The sequence below is a fragment of the Condylostylus longicornis genome, unplaced genomic scaffold, assembly GCF_029603195.1.
Source record: "Condylostylus longicornis isolate FDR11 unplaced genomic scaffold, ASM2960319v2 ptg000038l, whole genome shotgun sequence".
NCBI classification, from domain to species: Eukaryota; Metazoa; Arthropoda; class Insecta; order Diptera; family Dolichopodidae; genus Condylostylus; species Condylostylus longicornis.
Genome location: NW_026578007.1, coordinates 13018117 through 13038913, shown reverse-complemented (window position 1 = coordinate 13038913; position 20797 = coordinate 13018117). Strand labels below are relative to the sequence as shown.

General features: G+C 25.8%; 1 protein-coding gene across 1 annotated transcript; it reads left to right on the top strand.

The window, feature by feature from the left end:
- Positions 1–875: 875 nt before the first annotated feature.
- Positions 876–20112, top strand: LOC129609311 (uncharacterized protein PF3D7_1120600-like). Its single transcript, XM_055521271.1, has 12 exons — positions 876–1074; positions 1469–1714; positions 1769–1886; positions 1941–2078; positions 2141–2265; positions 2325–2601; positions 2673–2711; positions 2925–4142; positions 4195–4627; positions 8694–9664; positions 9727–10168; positions 17712–20112. Exons 2-12 carry the CDS (start codon positions 1470–1472, stop codon positions 19772–19774), a joined length of 6069 nt encoding a protein of 2022 aa, XP_055377246.1. The 5' UTR covers positions 876–1074; position 1469; the 3' UTR covers positions 19775–20112.
- Positions 20113–20797: the final 685 nt, after the last annotated feature.

Sequence of the window (20797 nt, the reverse complement as noted above, 5' to 3'; positions counted from 1 at the left end):
TATAATCGATCATGTATAATAGATATGTCATCAAACAAAGTTTCATATCAAACAGTTCTTGTATACAACAGTTTAATTGCACTCAGAAAAAATTTTAGATTTTGCCGAATATATAAGAAGCACCTTACTTTATTCTCATTAAATTTACTGTTAGATTTTTTCAAAGCAAAATACACAGCGATTTTTATTTTTGTTGAAATTTTGATAATTAATTACCGCTGGTAATCTAGCAAATTGTTGAGTTTTGACGTAATGTCTGAGCTGCCTTCCGCCAGACAATTTTTTTGATTAATTTGTGATAAATTTTTCAATATGTTACCTATAAAATTAAACCATTCTTTGTATCTTGATTTTGAATATATTACATATTTAATTAAACGATTACCTTAAGATTCACCTTAAGATACAAGTATACTTTTATTTTTTACTCTTATTTATATTTATCTCGCTGGCATATATTTGCTGTGCAGTGCAGAAAACTTAAGAATGCTACAGTATATAAAAAAAATTGTAAAAGGCCAAATAATTTATTTATTACAGCAATTGAAAGAACCCAAGCCAATGTATATTGTACTTGTCAAAAATTCATATAATAATTTTTGATTAAAATAAAAAACAATTTCGCAAGGCAAAGCTTATTATTTTATATTTTATGATATTTTTGAGTTAAATTCTAACTTTAATTCTATCTCGTGATGTCATATCGTTACGAGCGTCAGAAGAATATGCAAATTATACCTTTATACAATTCACATTTCTCAAATCTCAACTGATATATATTTCACAAAAATACTCATCCCTGTATTAACGATTTCACAAAATCGGAAAACTATAAGAATTCGATTATTACTTTCTCCATTATTGTAAAGAAATTTATATTTCATACACGGTTGCAAATTTTATGTAAAAAAATTTATATTTTTGTCAAAATTAAAACAAGCAAAACATTGGCATTTAATACTAATATTAGTTAGTGATTTTCAAAACACATGGAAATTATTTACATTTATAAAGTGGCGCCTCAAAATAAGAATCCAAAATAAAAAAAACATTCATATTTGGAAAAATTTAAAGGTTTGTTTTAAACAAACAAACTACTATTAATTAAAAATAAGTAATGAAAGATAGTGTTGTAAAATCATTAGTATTGCATTTTTATTATTTTGAAATGAAACTAAAAGAAATTGTTGTTTGATTACTTCCAAAATTTTAATTTAGATTTTGCATAATAGCCATCTTGAATTCTAAAATTAAACTTATAAATGGTAAAAATTCTTGATAAAAAATTTGTATTCTTGTAATCATTGTTAACCATACTTAATATTTCTAAGCGCTACAGTGTTACTAAATTAACTTTAAAAAAATGGGAGTTAATATATTTGTTGTTTTATCTGTTCTTTTTTAGTTTTGTGTATACATACTTACATACATACGTAGTTAAGATTAGTAATTCTTTTTTAAATTATAGAATGTCCGAATCTGGGGATTATGACAATATTGCGAGTGATGATGATTTGAAGCCAGATTTAATCGTAAGAGAAATTGATTTTGCTGAAGAGTACACTCCTGAAGATGACAAAGAACATAGAATTGCGCCAAATCAAAAGCACCCACACAGTAAATGGCATGATGAGATTAATAAAAAATTAAGGCTGCTAATAAAATCTGAAATTACACAAGATAATTTCAAGTTTCACTATGGTTCATATTTGACGTAAACCAACAAAACTTTTAATTTTGTATAAAATTTAATTGACACTGATTTCAGATCGCTAAAGGAACACTTACCGTTTCTATTAAGAAATCCTAAACATTGTAGGCAGGTAGCAAAAAAAATGAGTAGAACGCTACTTCTGTTCAGAAGTCTATATAGTAACACGACAGAGGTAACCATATATAACATAATTTGTTTAATAAATTTTAAAAAATTTACTATTTAGATTGATCTTTATCATACAAAAATGTGCGAACTATTATCAATTTTAACTACATTGGAACTAACATATGCTTCTAACTTCGATGAATTAAAAATTGAAATTGTTAAAAGGTTATGCACGAACTACGACATTCATCTAAGGGTAATATTGTTTAAAACAAAAAATTTTTAAACATTCAATAATATATGTTTTTTATTTAAAAGAACTTGGATGCAACTCATATATTAACTGTGTTTTTGTATTTATATTCGTATTACATTTCTAATATGAAACAAAAGAAAGGTTGGACTATATTTGATCAAACAGAAATTTTAACAAAAATATTCGAGTAAAAACAATTTTTTTAAATTATATATTTAAATCAAAAACTGATAACGTTTCTTTTAGAAAATATCTGAAGAAATTTCCAAATATAAAACAGACAAAGTTAAATGATAAGTTGTATTGTATGTATATAGCAGCATATAGCTTTTGGATTAATATAGAAAATGATGTATATGAAAAAAACAACATAATAAGATACGCAAATCAAGTCATAGCTCCCAAGCCATCTTTAAGGTTAAATAAAACATATTTTCAGTATTTAGCTAAATATCCGCCCGATGAGCAAAATGTTACTAAATTCATTTTTGATAGAGGGATTAATCGAGCTGGATTAGTAAAGGTATATATCTGTATATATCTACAATTTTTAAAGATTTAATAAAAAAATTGAAAACTCTTGTACGATTTTAGATTTTAATTGAAGAAGACAATTGTAAGGATATCATTATTGTAAGTATAACTCTAATTAAAACAAATAAAAGTAGCATATGATTAATTAGTAAAAGGTCTGATTTCTATATTGAGTTCTGAAAATTTTCAGTAATTTGCAATTTTCATTATTCTATTTAAATATGATTTCACATTAAAATGATGCTGCACATGAAATTTCGTTGTTATTTCTGGTTTTTCTAACATGTTACAATAAAATAAAATACATTTTAGAACGTCGAATGGGGGGAGACTCAACATCCCGTAATTGATTTAGATGAAGATTTAGCAGGAAAAAGTTTTGAAAATTTGACTTTAACTGAAGAAGTAAAATTCAAACCAGTTGGGCAGCCATCAGTAGTAGCTACGATAGATCTTACTGATGATAAAATGGACGAAGATGATGCTCGCAACTGTCCATGGTTAGATAAGCTAATAAAATTGACTCGTCAAGCTAGAAAATCACGTCGTTGTCAAAATAAGAACTCATCCAATATTGAAATAATAAATCTTGACAGTGATAATGATTACGAAGAATACGAGGAAAACGAGGAAGACAAAGAAAATGAAGAAAGCAAACAACATACAGAATCGGAAAAAGAAAACGAAAATCATTATGACAAACAAAGTAGGACAGATGAGCTCATTACGGAGCCAAACAAACAAGCAGAAATCTACACAGCGCAAAATACTGAAGGCAATGCTGATGAAAGAGTAAATAATAAAACCGTTGTGCAAAAAGACTGTGTTACATCTGAAGAAAATGAACATAAAAAGGAAAAGAAAAACAGTAATGATAATTATTTAGACGGAAAAATTAGTAAAACTAATACAATTAACCAAGAAACTGAAACAATTGCAAAAATAGTAGAAGAGGAAAGGGGTCAATCAATAAACAGTTGTGATGAAAATAAAAAAGAGCAAAATAAATCAAATAAGACGCCAGCTAGAGAAAATGAAAGTCAAATCTGTTCTGTAGAAGTTTTTCAAAAAGATACAATAACACAGACAACAGAGGAAGGTGTTCAAAGCAGCAGCGTTGAAGAGGGCAAAGAAAAGACGAGCGAAGACAAAGGAGAAGCAGTTTTAACACATGCAGATTTGGATAAATCAATTTCATCTTCATCTAATCAAGCAACTGAAGATGAAATTTTAGCCGGATTTGTTCCAATTTTTGATGAAAATTTAACTTTTGTTACGAATTATGTAACAAAGACTTATTCTAATAAGCAAACTGTTAAAAATTTACAAAATGATTCGAATAATATTGAAGACAGTGAAACACATTCTGAAATAAATGATAAAGAAGGAAATAGTAAACAAAATAAAGAAATTTCAAATGAATGTAATTATGAAATAACTTCTTCAACCCTGCTGAATGACGATTACGAAAGTGAAAACAATAATTTGAAGTCAGCTTGTTCGAATAAGCAACGAAAAGTTAACCCGGAGGTAAGATGTCTTATTTATAGTATATTTTATTTATTTTAATTTATAATTTTAGAAAATAGTGCATCGGTTTATTGCAACAAAGAAAGTAAATTTTGCACCTTTGCCTGAGAAGCACATACCAAAAAAACCTGTCAAATATTCTTCTATAAATCAAATGCGCAGAAATAGCATAAGTATAGATAAAATACAAAATTCGTTTATTCCCCCACCTGGCACAGAGGCTTTTAAGTTATACGAAACACAAAAGGATTCCTCATTGGTAAAAGACTCCTCAAATAATTTGCAAACCCAAAATAATACGCAAAACTCAAACGATTTGTCTCATGTCGCTGGTTCGATTGAAAAGTCTATACAAACTTCAAACGTCAACAATTTTGGTGTGTCTTCTCCAACTAAGACAAATATAACTTCAGAATCCAGACCAACAGCTGAAGCAATATTAGCAGCAACAATACATAAAACATCAGGACATGGGGATATTTCAGGTATGAAAAAAGATAAAAATATTATAGATTCCGGGTTAAAAACTTTGGAAACTAAAAATTTACTTAACGATGTTGTATCAGTTAGTTTGTCAAAAAATGTAACTGATACTTCTATCGAAACAAATAGTTTAAATTTGTACCCTGACTCCACGGTCGGGGACGATAGTAGTGTATTGGGTTGTGAAAGTGATAACAACTTAAGTTCAAATAATGCTAATTTTAATAGTACCATTAACAATAACAAGAAATGTGATAATTCTGTTCGAAATGAAAAAGAAGACGATTTCGATAATGATATCAATCAAAAACTAAGTGGTTCAATAGGAATTTTTTCTCAGAATTTCCTTAATGAGAAAGATGTCAATTTTGAAGAATTTAGCGAAGAAGATGATGAAACAAACTTGTCGAACGTTGACGATGTGGACAAAAGTTTACTGCCTATCATTCAAGAAGCTGATTATCCTGATGTCATGCATGAATTGGCAGAATTATTGATAAACAGCACCTATGATGATTCCTATAAAGATCTAGCAGACAACTTAAATCCTTTATATTATAATAAAAAAGTTGAAGGGCAAACATCTCTGCCATTGAAAAAGCGTCGCAAATTGTCAACGTTTAGTGATAATTTGTCCTTAAAAGATGAAGATCTAACATTTTTGGACTTTCAGCGAATAAGATCACTAGAAGAAGAACAAGATGAAGCATCTATGCAGAAACTTATACAAAAAAGACAACAACAAATGCAACAAGAATCTGAACATTTACTGCAATCTCAACAACAACAACATCCGCAACCTCAACACTCATCACAATTGAAGCTTCAACCTCAACACTCAAAAGTTCCTTCACAGCAAACCTTCTTCTATCAACAGCAATGTTTGCAAACACAACAAGGGAAACAACCACAACAACAACAAGAGGGCTTACACCGGCATCAAAAACAAAACCAGACAGAACAGCAGCAACTACAAGCTGGAATAAGTTCGTTTTTGGATGGTATTTCTTATCCTTCCACTCCCATGTTAAGTATCGCAAACTTCGAAAATATGATAAATCGTGCAAGATATGCTAACCGGCAATCGCAACAACATCAGCGATTGATAAATAGTCCTCTTAAACAGACACGACAAACAAACCTTTCTGATTTTTCTCAAAACAAATTTAATAATGTTAATCAAAAGAAAGACTTAAACAATTCTTTAAATTTACAAAACCAGGATGCTACGCATATTAAAAACAATTATATTATTTTAGATAGAAACGTAAAAGCAATATCGCAGCAAAATCGCGGAGTAATAACGGAAAAGATTCAACCAAATCTCCAATCATTTAATGCTGTTGAAACAGTTTCAGAAAATAAAACAATAAATTTTCCTCATATAATTTCGTCAGAGACTATATCGAACAATAATTCGTTAACACACCAATCAAATAATTCAGCCAATGTATCTAATATTGATTCAAATATATACAAAGAGTCTTTACCTTCCATTCAAACATTAAATGCTCTGACAAATACATTTCAATATATGCGTGCATTACAAAACCATCCTATATCAAACCTCACTAACAATAATTTACAACAATGGCAAGACCAATTACAACTTCAATCTTTCACTTCGAAAAGACAACTCCCATTGACAAAAACTACTTTTTCAAATAATATTCAAATGAATAATGAAAATAAACATTATAAAAAAGATTTATCATTCAAACAAAATATCGAAAGGCAAGATATTTGTACTAATAATGAAATATCCTTAGATGTTGATATGAACAACTACAATTTAAACCATCAACATTTGAATAACTATCTTTATAATAGCCAACATAATTGGATTGCCAAACAAAATATTTTAAGACATATTCGCAGCAATTCCTACAAACAATCTCAACAAAACGAAAAATTTCAAAATGATGTCGAATACTTACAAAATCGTTCATTTCTAATGCAACATGCTCCTCAAACACAAATTTCTGTACATGATACTTATCAACATCCTAATAGTTCATTTGCTGAGGTGATTACCTCACCAACAGTAACAAGCCCCCAACCAAAATCAAAAATTAAACCATCTGGCAAACCACAAGCTTTTCGTGAATTCATGACATCAAAAGTAACAAATTCTGAAACAATTACAAATCAGACTTTTTGCGAATGTAATCAAATTAACGATACGCATTTTTATCAAGGAAACTATACCTGCAATGAAAATTCACAAAAACAAATTTCTTCTAACGAAAAAGAAGAAAAGCAGGCTCTTAGTCAAAGTAGTATCACTCGGGGACAAAAAAGAAAGAGTAAAATATGTGCTGAAGAACGTATTACTCGTGCATCAAACAGAAATAAAGCTCATGACGCTCAAAAAAAATCTGAAATAAATAGTAATCGTAAAAAAAAATAAGTTAATGTTGTGTATATGTATGTATGTAATATAATTAAATAAAAACGGAAAATAGCTATGTATGCAAACTATGAAATAAAATTAATTTTTTTCGTGGAACTAAGCAACATATTCAACAAAGCTCATTCTTAATTTATTTGTTGTAATTGCTTTTTAAAAAATAAACATCGACTTCCTGAGAAATTATTTATACTACATACATATTCATGCAAACTTACTTATTCATAGAATTTCCTTTTAAATAACATTGATTTTAGAACTAAATTTTAAAAATTTGTAAAAAAGAAAACAAAATAATGTGTCGTATTATATAACACGAGTTACATACACAACACAAATTCGTTTTTAATATTTATATAAGAAAACTAAAAATGTTTCAGTAAATTGTTACTTTAAAAATTCTGTTAGTTACAATATAAATCAATTAAGTTCAGATATAAAATAACTATTATAATATATTTTATTGAAAAAAATCTTTCCATCAATCAACATTTTCATCAATCAACTATCTTCAATCAACAAGTCAAATTTTTATTCACCAATCAAGAATCAGTTGGCTACAATCAACACAAACAAAAGGATTTGTTTTTTATTTCAAAATAAATATAGTATTTTATCTGAAAAATTTGATAAAATAAAGAAAAAAGTTTGATAAATTCAAAAAAAAAAAAAGAAAGTAACATAAGTTGTTGTCCTTTCACATGAATTTTAAACATTTTTGAAAAAATTTAAAAAAGACTGAACGGAAAACTACAAAAAAAGCATTCTATTACAAAATTTGTAGACATTTTTTTTGAGTGTTTTGGGTTTTGTTTTAATTTAAAAAAAATTGAAAATTAAAAATTCGGATGCGCGCTAAAAATTTCGGTAATTCTTTTTTGTTGGTACACTATATCTAGATATAATATTTTGTAGAAAAAGAATATAAATACTTAAAAATAATAATTGATAGTGGAATTTAAGAAAAAAATTAATTTAATTAATTTTAAATACAATCCAGCGAAGTTTATTTATTATTTTTCTTTTTGAATGAACAAAATTTCGTACAAAATATTTTCTTTTAGATAAACATGTGAAAACTTTATTTAAAAATATACATTATCTATCAAATTTCATTTTTTGCTTTCCTCATCTTGTTACAAAATATGCAAACCTTTTTATAAAAATTTATTGTTTATTTTACTTATTTATTGATTTATTTATTTACTTTGATTTTTTATTTACTCTTCAAGCTAGTACCAAAGTTCTTTCTATTGTAAAAGACTTAATGTTTTACTGTTGAATAAAAGAAACAATGAATAAATTGTAGATTGTAGAATTCGTCAAAATAATATATGTTTTTCTTTATATACATATATTATTCAATTCCACTAAAAATTTGATATTGAAAACAATTTAATAAAAATTTATATTTGATGTTTTTATTTTCTGTAAATGAAGGCATAATCAATTTTTGATTAACGCAAAAGTAGAAAAGTAAATAGTTAAAACAAACTGTTTACAACTGCTAGGTCTTTGAAATTATATCATGTACATTATATTATTTTTTTATATAGGATTAATTTTGATTTTAATAAAAATCAAAAATTTTATTACGTATATTTTTGTATTGATTATAGAATATTAAGATAATAAAGATCTTTTGCCAAATTTTTTAGATGGTCAATTTCATTTCAATCAGTGTAAAAGATTGGTTGAGAAAACCGGAAACCCGAGTCAATGTTTAAATACATCCAATATAGTGATAAATGACAGTGATAAAAATTATGATGAAGGCAAAGAAAACGAAGAAAGTGGACAGTTTATAGAATCGGAAAAACAAAACGAAAATGATTGTGATAAACAAAATAAAATTGATGCACTCGTACCAGAACAAAGAAAAAACAGTAAAATTGACACAGAGCAAAATTTTATTTTTCGTGAGATGACTATTAATAAACAGGTAATGGACAAAAATTTTACGCAAGAAGAATTTTTTACATCAAAAGAAAATGAACAAGAAGCTCAAACAAACAAATCTAATAATAATTATCCAGAAGTCCAATTTAATGAACCTAATATAATACATCAAGAAACTGAAGATTTTGAAGAAATAGTTGGAAAAGACAAAAATCCATTAAAAGGCAACATTAATGAAAATTGTACAGAGCAAAATAAAATTAATAAGACTTTAAATGTAGAATATCAAAATCAATATTCTTCTATAGATGCTTTTCAAAATGACATAATTTCAGAGGCGATTCATAAAGAAAAGAATAAAGAAAAACTCGTTTTAGCACATGGACATTTGGAAGAGCTACTTATATCTAGTCAGCACATTGATGTAGAAGAAGCAGAATATGTTCCAATTTTTGATGAAAATTTGAGTTTTGTTACAAATTATGTAACGAAAACTTATTCTAAAAAGCAAATTGTTAAAAACAATAATAATAATTTAAATAATATTGAAGAAAATAGAACGCATGCCGAAAGAAATTATGAAGAAGCAAACAATGAACAATATACAGGAATTTCAAATGAATGCAATTATGAAATAACTTCTTCAACAATACTGAATGACGAATACGAGACTGAAAAGAATAATAGGAAATCTGCATGTTCGTATAAAGAAAGAGAAGTAAACAAAGAGGTAAACGTGTTTTATTAAAAAACGAATTTATCAAATTGTCTTAAACATTTTATAAATTTTAGAAACTCTTGCACTCGTCTTCTGTACCAAAGAAAGTTAATTTTGCTCCATTACCTGAGAAGCATGTATCGAAAAACCCTGTCAAATATACTTCCATGAAGCGAATGCGAAGAAATAGCGTTTGTATAGATAAAGTACAAAATTTTTTAATTCCACCAACGAACACAGAAGCTTTTGAATTGTATGAATCACGGAATTCGATAGCAAAAAATGTATCGAATAATTTACCATCCTTAAATAATTCTCAACAACTAAGAAATTTACACGTCGCTGGCTCGATTGAAAAGTCCATGCAAATCCCTGACAAAAGGTCAACTTCACCCTTTGTTACTTTTAACGCGGCTTCTCCAACCAAGGCAAATATAAATGTAGAATCTAGACCGACGGCAGAAGCAATGTTAGCAGCAACCATTCATAAAACACCAGGAAACGCTAATATTTCAGGTATGACCAAGAATATAAATATTTTAGAATCCGAGTTAAATACTCGCGAAACTAAGAGCTTACTTAACGTTGTTGTATCAGTAGCTTCAGCAAAAAATGCCACTGATGCTTCTGTCAAGGCTTATAATTTAAATTTGTGCTCTGACCCAACAGTCAAAGGCAAATGTACTGTTTTAGGTTGTGAAAGTGACAACAACTTAAGTTCAAAAAACGCTAATTTTAATAATACAATAAAAAGCAACAACAAATTAGATATTAATGTCCATAGTGAAAAAGAAAATGATTCAAATAATTGTAGCAATAGAAATTTAAGCGGTTCGATAGGAATTTTTTCAAATGGCTTTTCTACTGCTGAATTTAACAAAGAAGACGATGATACAAACTTGTCTAATGTTGATGATGTGGACAAAAGTTTATTGCCTATAATTCAAGAAGACGATTACCCCGTTGTCATGCATGAAGTAGCGGAATTATTGATGAACAGCACATATGACGATTCTTATAGAGATCTTACAGACAATTTAAATTCTTCATATTGTAACAAAAAAGTTGAAGGCCAGACATCTTTGCCATTGAAAAAACGTCGTAAATTATCAACGTTTAATAGTAATTTGCTCGTAAGAGATGACAATTTTTTGGATTTTCAGCGAATAGAAGAAGAGAACGATGAAAAATCTTTACAAAAACTGCAAGGACAAATAAAACACAAACCTGAACATCACCAAAAATCGAAAACGGAGCAGGCAAATTTTCTACAAGATCAACAATTACCCCAATTAAAGTTGCCATCTCAATATTCTGGATTCTCATTTCAACAACAATTTCAGCAATATTTGCTCGACAAAAACAAGCAGCAACTACAGCAAGAACATTTACATCGAAAACAAGAACAAGAAAAGATAGAACAAGAACAACTGCAATCTACAATGACTTATTTTTTAGATGATACGTCCTATCCTTCCACTCCCATGCTTAGTATAGCAAACTTTGAAAATATTAATGACCGTCCTAGATATGAAAATCGGCAATCACAAAAGCATCACCAATTAATAGACAGTTCTCTGGTACAGTTTCAACAATTAAATAACATGAATAATGTTATTAACAAGGAAGAGTTCAATAAACCATTAAATTTGCACACACAGAATACTGCACAAATAAGAGACAATAGTAATGGTGTTTTAAAAAGAACTAGGAGTACACCATATCAAAATCACAGAGTAGTGAGCGAAAAAATTCAATTAAATCTGCAATCATCTAATACAGTCAAAACACTTTCAGAAAACGACGCTTTAAATTTTCCCACGACAATTTTCTCTGAAATATCAACGAATAATAATTTGTTAACTTCAAAAATAGTTGAATCGAATAATTTATTAAATGCAGCTAATTCTTCGCCATCAGTTCAAGCTGTAAATGCTCTATCAAATAGATTTCAACATATGCGTGCATTGCAAAACTATCCAACATCACAACTTTCTCTTAATAATTTACAACAATGGCAAGAACCCTTACAACTTCAATGTTTCCCTTATAAAAAGGTACCCCCATTGGTAAATAATAATTCCTCAAATATCATTCAAATGAACAATGGAAATAAACAATATACTAGAGATTGGACATTCCAGCAAAATATAGAAAACCAAAATATTTGTATTAATACGCATTTAAATAATGAAATATCATTAGATGTTGATATGAACAATTATAATTTAAACCAAGAACATTTGAATAACTATCTTTATAACAGCCAACATAATTGGACTGCCAAACAAAATATTTTAAGACATATTCGCAGCAATTCCTACAAACAATCTCACCACAACTTAATATACCAAAGTAATATCGATAATTTCAAAAATCATTCAATTCTAATGCAACATGCTCCTCAAACACAAAATCCAATACATAATATTTGTCAGCATCAAAATACTTCATTTGCAGAATGGGCACAACAATCTAATGAAAAAGCTAGATCATCACAACATTTTCATGAGTTCATGACATCAAAAGTGACAAATTCTGAAACAATTACAAATCAGGCTTTATGCGAATGCAATCAAAATAACAATACAGATTTTTGTCAAGAAAATTATATATTAAAAGAACTTTTACAAAAACAAATAGTTCCAGGTAATAATGCGGGAATAAAGACTCTTAATCACAATATTACTGAAGATCCACCAAAAGAGAGTAAATTAGGAACTAAAACACGCATTACACGTGCATCAAACAAGAAGAATAATAATCAAAAAAAAAAATAAATTTTTATATTGCATGTCACATAATTAAAAGAAAAATAGGAAATATTTAAATTTCAAATATCTAAAACATAAATTCAAAGGAACCAAACAACATTCAAACATACGGAATTCTTAACGTACTTCTTGTAATTGTTTTTCTTTTAAAAATTAGCAAAAAACAAAGCAGATAGATATGTTTATATATCGCGTACATAATGCGAGTTACATAAATAGTACAAATTTGTTTGTATAAGAAAGTAACTTTAATATTTCTATAAGTTACCAAAAAAATCAGTCAAGTTTGGATATCAAATAGCTATTATAAGATATTTTCTTGAATATAATCAATCAACATTTTCATCAAGCAACTATCTTTAATCAACGTGTTATTTTTATTCATCAATTAAGCGGCTTTTTTTGAAATAATAAACAACCAAAACGTTTCGTTTTTATTTCAAAATAAATATTAGACTTATATTTTGAGATGAATTCAAAGAAAGAAAGTAACATAAGTTGTAGTCCTTTCACATAAATCTAAAAAATTTTGAAAAAATAAAAAAAAAAGACTGAACATTCAAAAAGAAATATTTAAACATTCAAAAATTTTGTTACAAATTTTATAGAAATTTTTTAATGGTTTTGGGTTTTACAAAATCAAAAAAAAAATGGAATGCGTGCTAGAAATTTTAGCACTTTTTTTATATATATTACTTTAAGATCTAATCTCATTTTGAAATGAAAGAAAAAAAATATTTAATGATTAATTATTGACGGTGCTCTATATTTACATGCATAATAAAAAAATGTGATAAAATTAATTTTTGAAAAAAATCTCCAGGCGAAGTTTATTTTTCAAAAAACTCTTTTTTTATATTTTTCAAAACATTGATAAAATATATTTTTTAATTTTTCTTTAACATGAATATTCAACGAACTTTTTCAAATTTAGAAAAAAAGTTTTTTTGTTTTGCTTGTAATTTTAATAATTTTGAGCACAATTTAATTCATATCATACAACATGTATATGTATTAAATTTCATAAAGGTCTTATATGCATAAACATTTTTCATATCAGAATTAAACATTATGCCTCTTATGCCAAGAGTTCATTTCAAAGTTTCTAATGAGCTATTTACGGCATGACATTAAATATATCTAGAGTCCCACAACACAGTAATATTAGTTTTAAACTCAATTCAGAATTTATATTCAAAATTAGATATATGTAATCGAATTTGAACTCGTATTACTATGTGGAACTAAAGGTATTATATATTTTTAAAGAATGTATATAAAATAAAAATAGATGCACTTACGTGTAAAACATTTTCCTTTTTTTTATTTACAAGAACAAATTTTATTTATTCATTTACAATTTTCTTTCAAAATCATCTTTCATCAAATGTTGTAAAATATTATAGGGATTTTCTGTTATTAAAAAACAATGTTTTAAATATATTTTATACTTTTACTCAAATTTAAAATAAGAAATTCAGTATTAAAGTAATACAAATATGAAACTTATCAAACTAAGATAATATACATATATATTTTTTGAAAAGTATTTTGAAACTTTGTAAAATATCAAATATTTTTGTATGTGAAATTTTAAACGGTTTTACTCAGTTTTTATAAAAAGCTGATGTTAAAACGCTGTTTTGATAAAATAAAAGTAGTTTTAATGTTTTTATTTCATTTAATAAGGGATACAGTTTAATTTTTTGTTTGTAGAAAAGTTCGAAAAAATTAGCTATAATTAAAAGAAATTGATCATTTATAATTTCTTTAATTTTTATGAATATAAAGAAAGTACATATTTTCAAAACGAGATTTTTTATGTGATAAATTAAAATTAATTGTATTTCTCTTACAGTTTACATTATACAGTTTACATCTCTTACAGTGATAAAAATTTTTTGTTCAAATTTTTTAGATGATCAATTTCGTTTCAGTAGGAATACGCATGTTTTTAAATAAATTTTTTTACTTTTTTGAATTTAACATAATATTTAAGAATGTATTATTAATTTGGAAGAATTTTAGTTTTGCATGTTATTTTTAAGTGGTGTGAATAAAAATTTTGTTTTGACAAATTTAACGTTCTATATAAATAAATACAAGTAAATGCAAAGGTTCATCCCTTGAAGCGTTAAGTAGCGCAAATTAGTATTTTTACAAAGGTCGCAGATACGTATTACATTAAATTTATGATTTTGAAAAAAAAATGTTTATTAACTAGTAAATAATAAAGTAATTGTTGTTTATTAATTTTTTATTGTATATAAATGGTTTATATACAATATTTATATACAATATTGTATATTTATCGTTTTCCCCATTAACTATGAAGTTATCCGTGAAAATATTTTTTTTTTATTTTACTAAATTTATTGATTTTTCCTACCGGCTGAATATAAACTTATCTTCTAGTATTTTAAAAAATAGATGATTTATGCCCTCAAATTATTTCGAATATTTTGAATACGTACTTGTTTAAATTTTATACACACCACACTTTATGTGTTATTTATATAATATTAGAATTTAAGGACTCAAAAACATAAGTTCCCTGAATAGAAATTTAAATTGTCCGCACATACAACATTTTCCGTACATAATATACATAAAATATTCGTTTTACTTATATATTATAACAACATTTAATATAAATATGAAACCTACATAAGTTGAAGAACTGTCTAACCTTTAACTTGTTGGTCCACTTTTTAAAATTATGTCTTTATAAAAAATCATTAAACTAAACCAAAACATATAAATAACAAAAAAAAAAACATAATTTTTAAGGACATTTCTTATGTCCAATTTAACTAAGTTTTATTTTTTACATCGGTGAACAGAAATCAACTTCCAAGTCCAGAAGGTCGATCTCTTATTAAGGAGCTTTTGTTATGTAATTTTTTTTTTTAATTTTCGAACGTAAAATTTTTTTACGAACTTAGACTAAATTAAAAAACCTTTAGTACGTAAAGAATTTGTTTTAAATTTTTAAACTTTTGGTTTATTTTTAAGGTTTAATTAAAAAATAATTGACAGTTTCCAAAAATTTCCGGCCTAATATTTTTTTTTAGTGAATTCAGTTTTAAAAGAAGTAAAATAATATGTATCTATCACAAATCTGATATACAGAACAATATTTTTCATGCAAATTGTAAACCTCACAAAGTTATGTTTTAGGCCGAAAAATTAATTTACAATATTTTCGAATTTAATGAAATAAAATTTTTAACGTCCTCTTTGAATATCAAAGTACAATTTCTACAATGAAAACCTGAATACTTTTAAATAATATCAGCGAGGGTATACATACTATGTATATTTTATGAAGTGCTATAAATTTAATTACGATTTAACTATTTTTTTTATTTTTTACCTTTTTCAAAGTATTTTACAATTAATAAAACAATAATCCATAAGGATTAGATATCAAAATGCAAAGTAATCTATACTCAATATATATTAATTATGTATTAAATAAAATAGATTTATATTAAATTTTCGCAGAGCGTATTAGCAAAACTGCATGAGTAAATTAATAAGGAAATATTCGGAACATTTTTTTCTACCATTTTTCGAATAAAATATGAAATAGAACTTATAAGGAAATTGGTGATAGAACATGAAAACATAAATACAAAGAAGTGTAAAATTGAAAATTGTAACAAATTGAAATTGGAGAATCTATATATGAACATTTACATGATGCAACTACATATATACTATTATAAAACTGCTTGATTTATACCCGTAATTGGAAAATCTGCATAAAAAAAAAAGTTTTGTAATCAAATTTTCGTTCTATTGGAAACTTTTTATTTTTTAATATTTTTCGCGGTTCGTAACCATATTTATTATAGTATTTGTAAGCAGAAAAGTATTAAAAACCAATATAACAGTGATTTAAAATAAAAAATGCCAAAATGTTTTTGAATAACAATTACAATTAGATGCTAATTCAATTTTTTACGCAGCATTATTATGAATTTCCGACAAGATAATAATTTAACTTAGTAATAACAATTCCGTAAATAATATTAAGGGTGTAAGGTGTGAATAAATAACTAAATTCCAGAATGAAGTATACAGAAATTGTGCCAAAAATTTTATTATAGTAATATATCCAAAAAATTAAAAAAAAAAAAACTCAAACTTACATTACATAATAATCACAAATTTTTCTAAGCTAAAATTTATAAATACCTGTAAATTTAATAGAAATATCGAATATATTCATAAGTAGTGGTTTAGAATTTTGTAAAAGAATTTTTGTAAATTACTTAAAAGCTCGAAATATTCAAAAAAGAAATAGATTGTCATCAAAAATCTATAAAAAGAAAAAATAGGTTCTAGAAAAAACATTTTTTTTTTATTTTTTTTTTTAATTTAATAAACATTTTTGGTTCATAATGCTAAATGTCTCCTTTTGTACGTCCTCCTTGTTTTATTCCTGCTACGGCGGATTGTATTTTTAAAACCCGTCGCGATATGTATTTTTGTTTTATCCTATCAGTAAAGAAAAAATTTCTTCTCTTCGCCTCTTCTGTTTTTGTTCTTTTCAATTGTATTCCATTTTAAAATAAGAACAAATATTTAAATTCTAAATCGTTATAATTTTTGATTATTCATATATTACAAATTTGATGCTTCAATCTTAATATGTTTACTTCAATCTTAACTTAATATCTAGAAGAATTTGAAACCGAAGTCATTACTTATGAATATTCGTCCACAAAAAACACCATGTTACCTATTAATAATAAAAAAAAAGATAAATTTACAAAATTTGCAAAAGTAAATTCTAAATACTAATTTCATTTTATGCCTACAGTTTACAATTGTTACCTAATTTTATGTTATAAGTTCGTTGAATAGTAAATTTTTTTCTTTTTTTTTTTTTATAACTAAACAAAAACCGTTTTTTATGATAGAAATTTGTATTTCAATCATTGTATCTGTAAGAGCTCTGTAAAACTTATTTCATCTAAGCCAAAGTAGAGCCATTTAATTTTAGCGTAAATATTATTAATTTTTCATTTCAAATCAGCCAAAATAACTTAATCTATTTTAGTATTGTTATTTTTTTAATAAAAAATGGATTTTAATTCTTTATCTATTTTTAAAATAAAAAATTATAAATTAAGCTTTTTAGAATACTAAACATAAAAGTTCAAAGTTATTCTCATAAATTAATATAATTTTGAAAGGAATATACGCGCATTTCGGAAAAAAAAGAAATTGTTTTAAGACAAGGTATTTATAAATTTAATTTCTTACTCTTTTAGGTACACCATACATCATTAATCAGCACTCACCTAATAATTTTCTAGAAATTGATCGTTTTACGCAGCAACCGCGCTATCAATCTAAACCAAATTTCTACGATTATTCTTTAACAAAAAAACCAAATAACCCGATGAATTTAAAACATGGATATCATAGTGAAAATTCAAAACCAATGAGTGATTTTGATTTGTATTTATTAAAACTTAGAGAAAGTAAAAAAGAAGCAAATAAACAATTGAAAAAAGAACGAAGAATGATGAAAAGGGAAAAGCGTATAGAAAAAATGCAAAAAGAATTGAAAAAATCTTTTCAAAAGTCAAAAGCCAAAAGAAAAAAACTTAATATTATAAACGATATTTTGACCTCACCAAAACAACTTCAAGTTCTCATAAAAAGAGTTGATACCCCATTAACAAAGAAAGTGAACGTTATTTCTGAAAATGAATCATTAGAAAACACGTCAAGGAGAAGCTTATATGATGATTTCACGCAGAAGGAGTCTGTCGAAAACAATTTACCCAACGAGGCTATTGCTTTTAACCAAAATACTGAAACAAATATTAATACAGATAGTGCAATAAATAATAAAAATGAAAATTCGGAATTTGAAGTAAATAAATCACATCCACCTGTTACGGAAGAGAACTATGAATTAAAAGAAAAAGTGATGCAAATTAAAAATACTTTCCAAAATAACGGTAGTTTGTCAAAACAAAAAATTACAGATTCGGTTAAAAGTAAAATTAAGAAAAGAGGACGAAAAAGGATTCAAAATGAAAAAGTGAATCCAGAAGAAATTTCAAAAATTAATAATATTAACAAAATGTCTTTAGGAAATGAAAATAACTGTAATAATTTCAATATTTCATTTGAAACCTTGCAAGATATAGTAGAAAAAATAACAAATCCAAGTGAAAATAATGAACTCAACAAACATGAAGAAAATAAAAACTTATCTCATCATAAAAGAAAATTTGTGTCTCGGCAGTTTGTGATCAAAGTAAAAAGATTAACTTTTTCTAAACAGAACAGTGATATAGTCGCAAATAACAGTGAGGAAGTGATAACAGTTCATTGTACAAGTGAAAATACAAATTTAAGTAATTTGAAACCTAATGATTCTCAGGAAATTAATATTCAAAAAGAACCAGAAATGGTCCTTTCTGAAAATGAAAACTCTAGCCAACTAAATCATCAAGAAACTAATGGTATAATTGATTCTAATAATGAGAATGTAACAGTCAATACCAATAACGACGATATTGTTTTGAATTCGGGCCCAAGGACGACTGACACACCATATGAAATTCATGTAATGAATAATATAACTAATAATAATGATACATCTAATTTAATTGAACACAATGTAAACGATTCAAATCTTGTTTTAAACGATAATAACAGCAAAGAGAATGACACTTTAGGTAAAAATAAAGACTCCACCTCACAAGCAGCGTTTAAATCATCTCCAAAAAGTGATTCATATTTAGTACGAAAATGTTATGATAATGAACTTGAATCAATATTTAAAATAAAAGAAAATGAAGTTACATCAACTCAAGAGTCAGAAGTTTCTAGCTCGTTAGACTTACAAAGTCCAATAACAAAACGAAGAAAAAGTCGTAAGTCTTCACTTCAAGATAATGAAATTCCATATAGCAAAGATTTTGCTTTAGATTGCGATGATACAGCTTCCAATGCCCCTACAACAACCACAATAATTGATTTCGTTATAGCAAATAAAAAAAAGCGAACGAAACAAAAAAAATTTGATACAACTATTCCAAATGATTCAATCGTCGACACAATAGATCAAATAAAATTAACAACAAACAAAAACATTATGGGTGTAACCAAAAATCTTCAATCTAAAAATGTTAAGAATCATATTAGAAAATTAAATAAAACTAATGTGAAAGGGGCTAGGAGGACGTATTCAAAAAATAATATAGTTAGCACTGTTTTTGTTCCACCAGACATTGAAGAAATGATTCACAAAGATGTTGAAATACAAGAAATACCTAAGTTACGACTTAAAAAGTATAGAAATAAACAACTATAACATAAAAAATGAGAATGTAGACTTTGCTATTTTAAAGAAAATTAATAGATAAAAATGCTATTTTAAAAAAAAATTATACATAAAATATTTCGTGCCAGTAAAATAAAATTAGTTACGTACAATACCATTAAATTTTATTATTATTATTACATGCAAGAACACATAATATGTATGTGCATAGTAGATATTGCAAAATAATTCTAATACTAAATAAATAATTTTGTTTTTTTTTTTTTTAATACCAGTAAATGCAGTTTACTTACTGAAAATTTCATAGGATCATAAATTCAATTTTATTTTTTTTTTATATCAATGTTAAATTTTTCATGTATTTCAAAATGTAAATAAAATATCAGTAATATTAAATGGAATTTTATGAAATAATCAAATGTATTTTTGCGAAAGAAAAAAAATTTATGTTGTAGGTTTCTACAAAAACGAAATTACTCTTATTGTGTATTAAGTATGTATTTATTTTATATTTTTTTGTTAGTTTTGAAAATGGATTTCCATATAAATATAAATATATATATATATATATATATATATATAAATGTTAAATTGTTCTTTCCTTTTCATTTTTAAATTAAATATTAATTATATTATTATATATGTATACTTTTTATTTTCATTACTACTGGGAAAAAATAAAAAATTGTTGATTTTTTTTTTATTTATCAAATATGCTTTAATATTTATTGTCTACTAAAAACTCTCAACTAAGATCTATAAAATGTAATTGTGAATCTACTTATTATTTTTAACTACTGCAATTTCCGGGTCGTAATCTTTTATATAATAATTTAATATCTTGCATTCTATATTTAAAAAATCTAGTCAACACAATTAAAATAAAATATATATTAAAAGGCTTTCTATCAATTTCTTTTTTTTTAAATAATTTCTATTTCTTAATTAAAAATTTAAAGTTTTTTTAAAAACTCTTGTTCACTATATAACATGTACATCAAAGATAAATGCTAATTGCTTTAACTAATATTAATTAATATATCTTTTCAATAA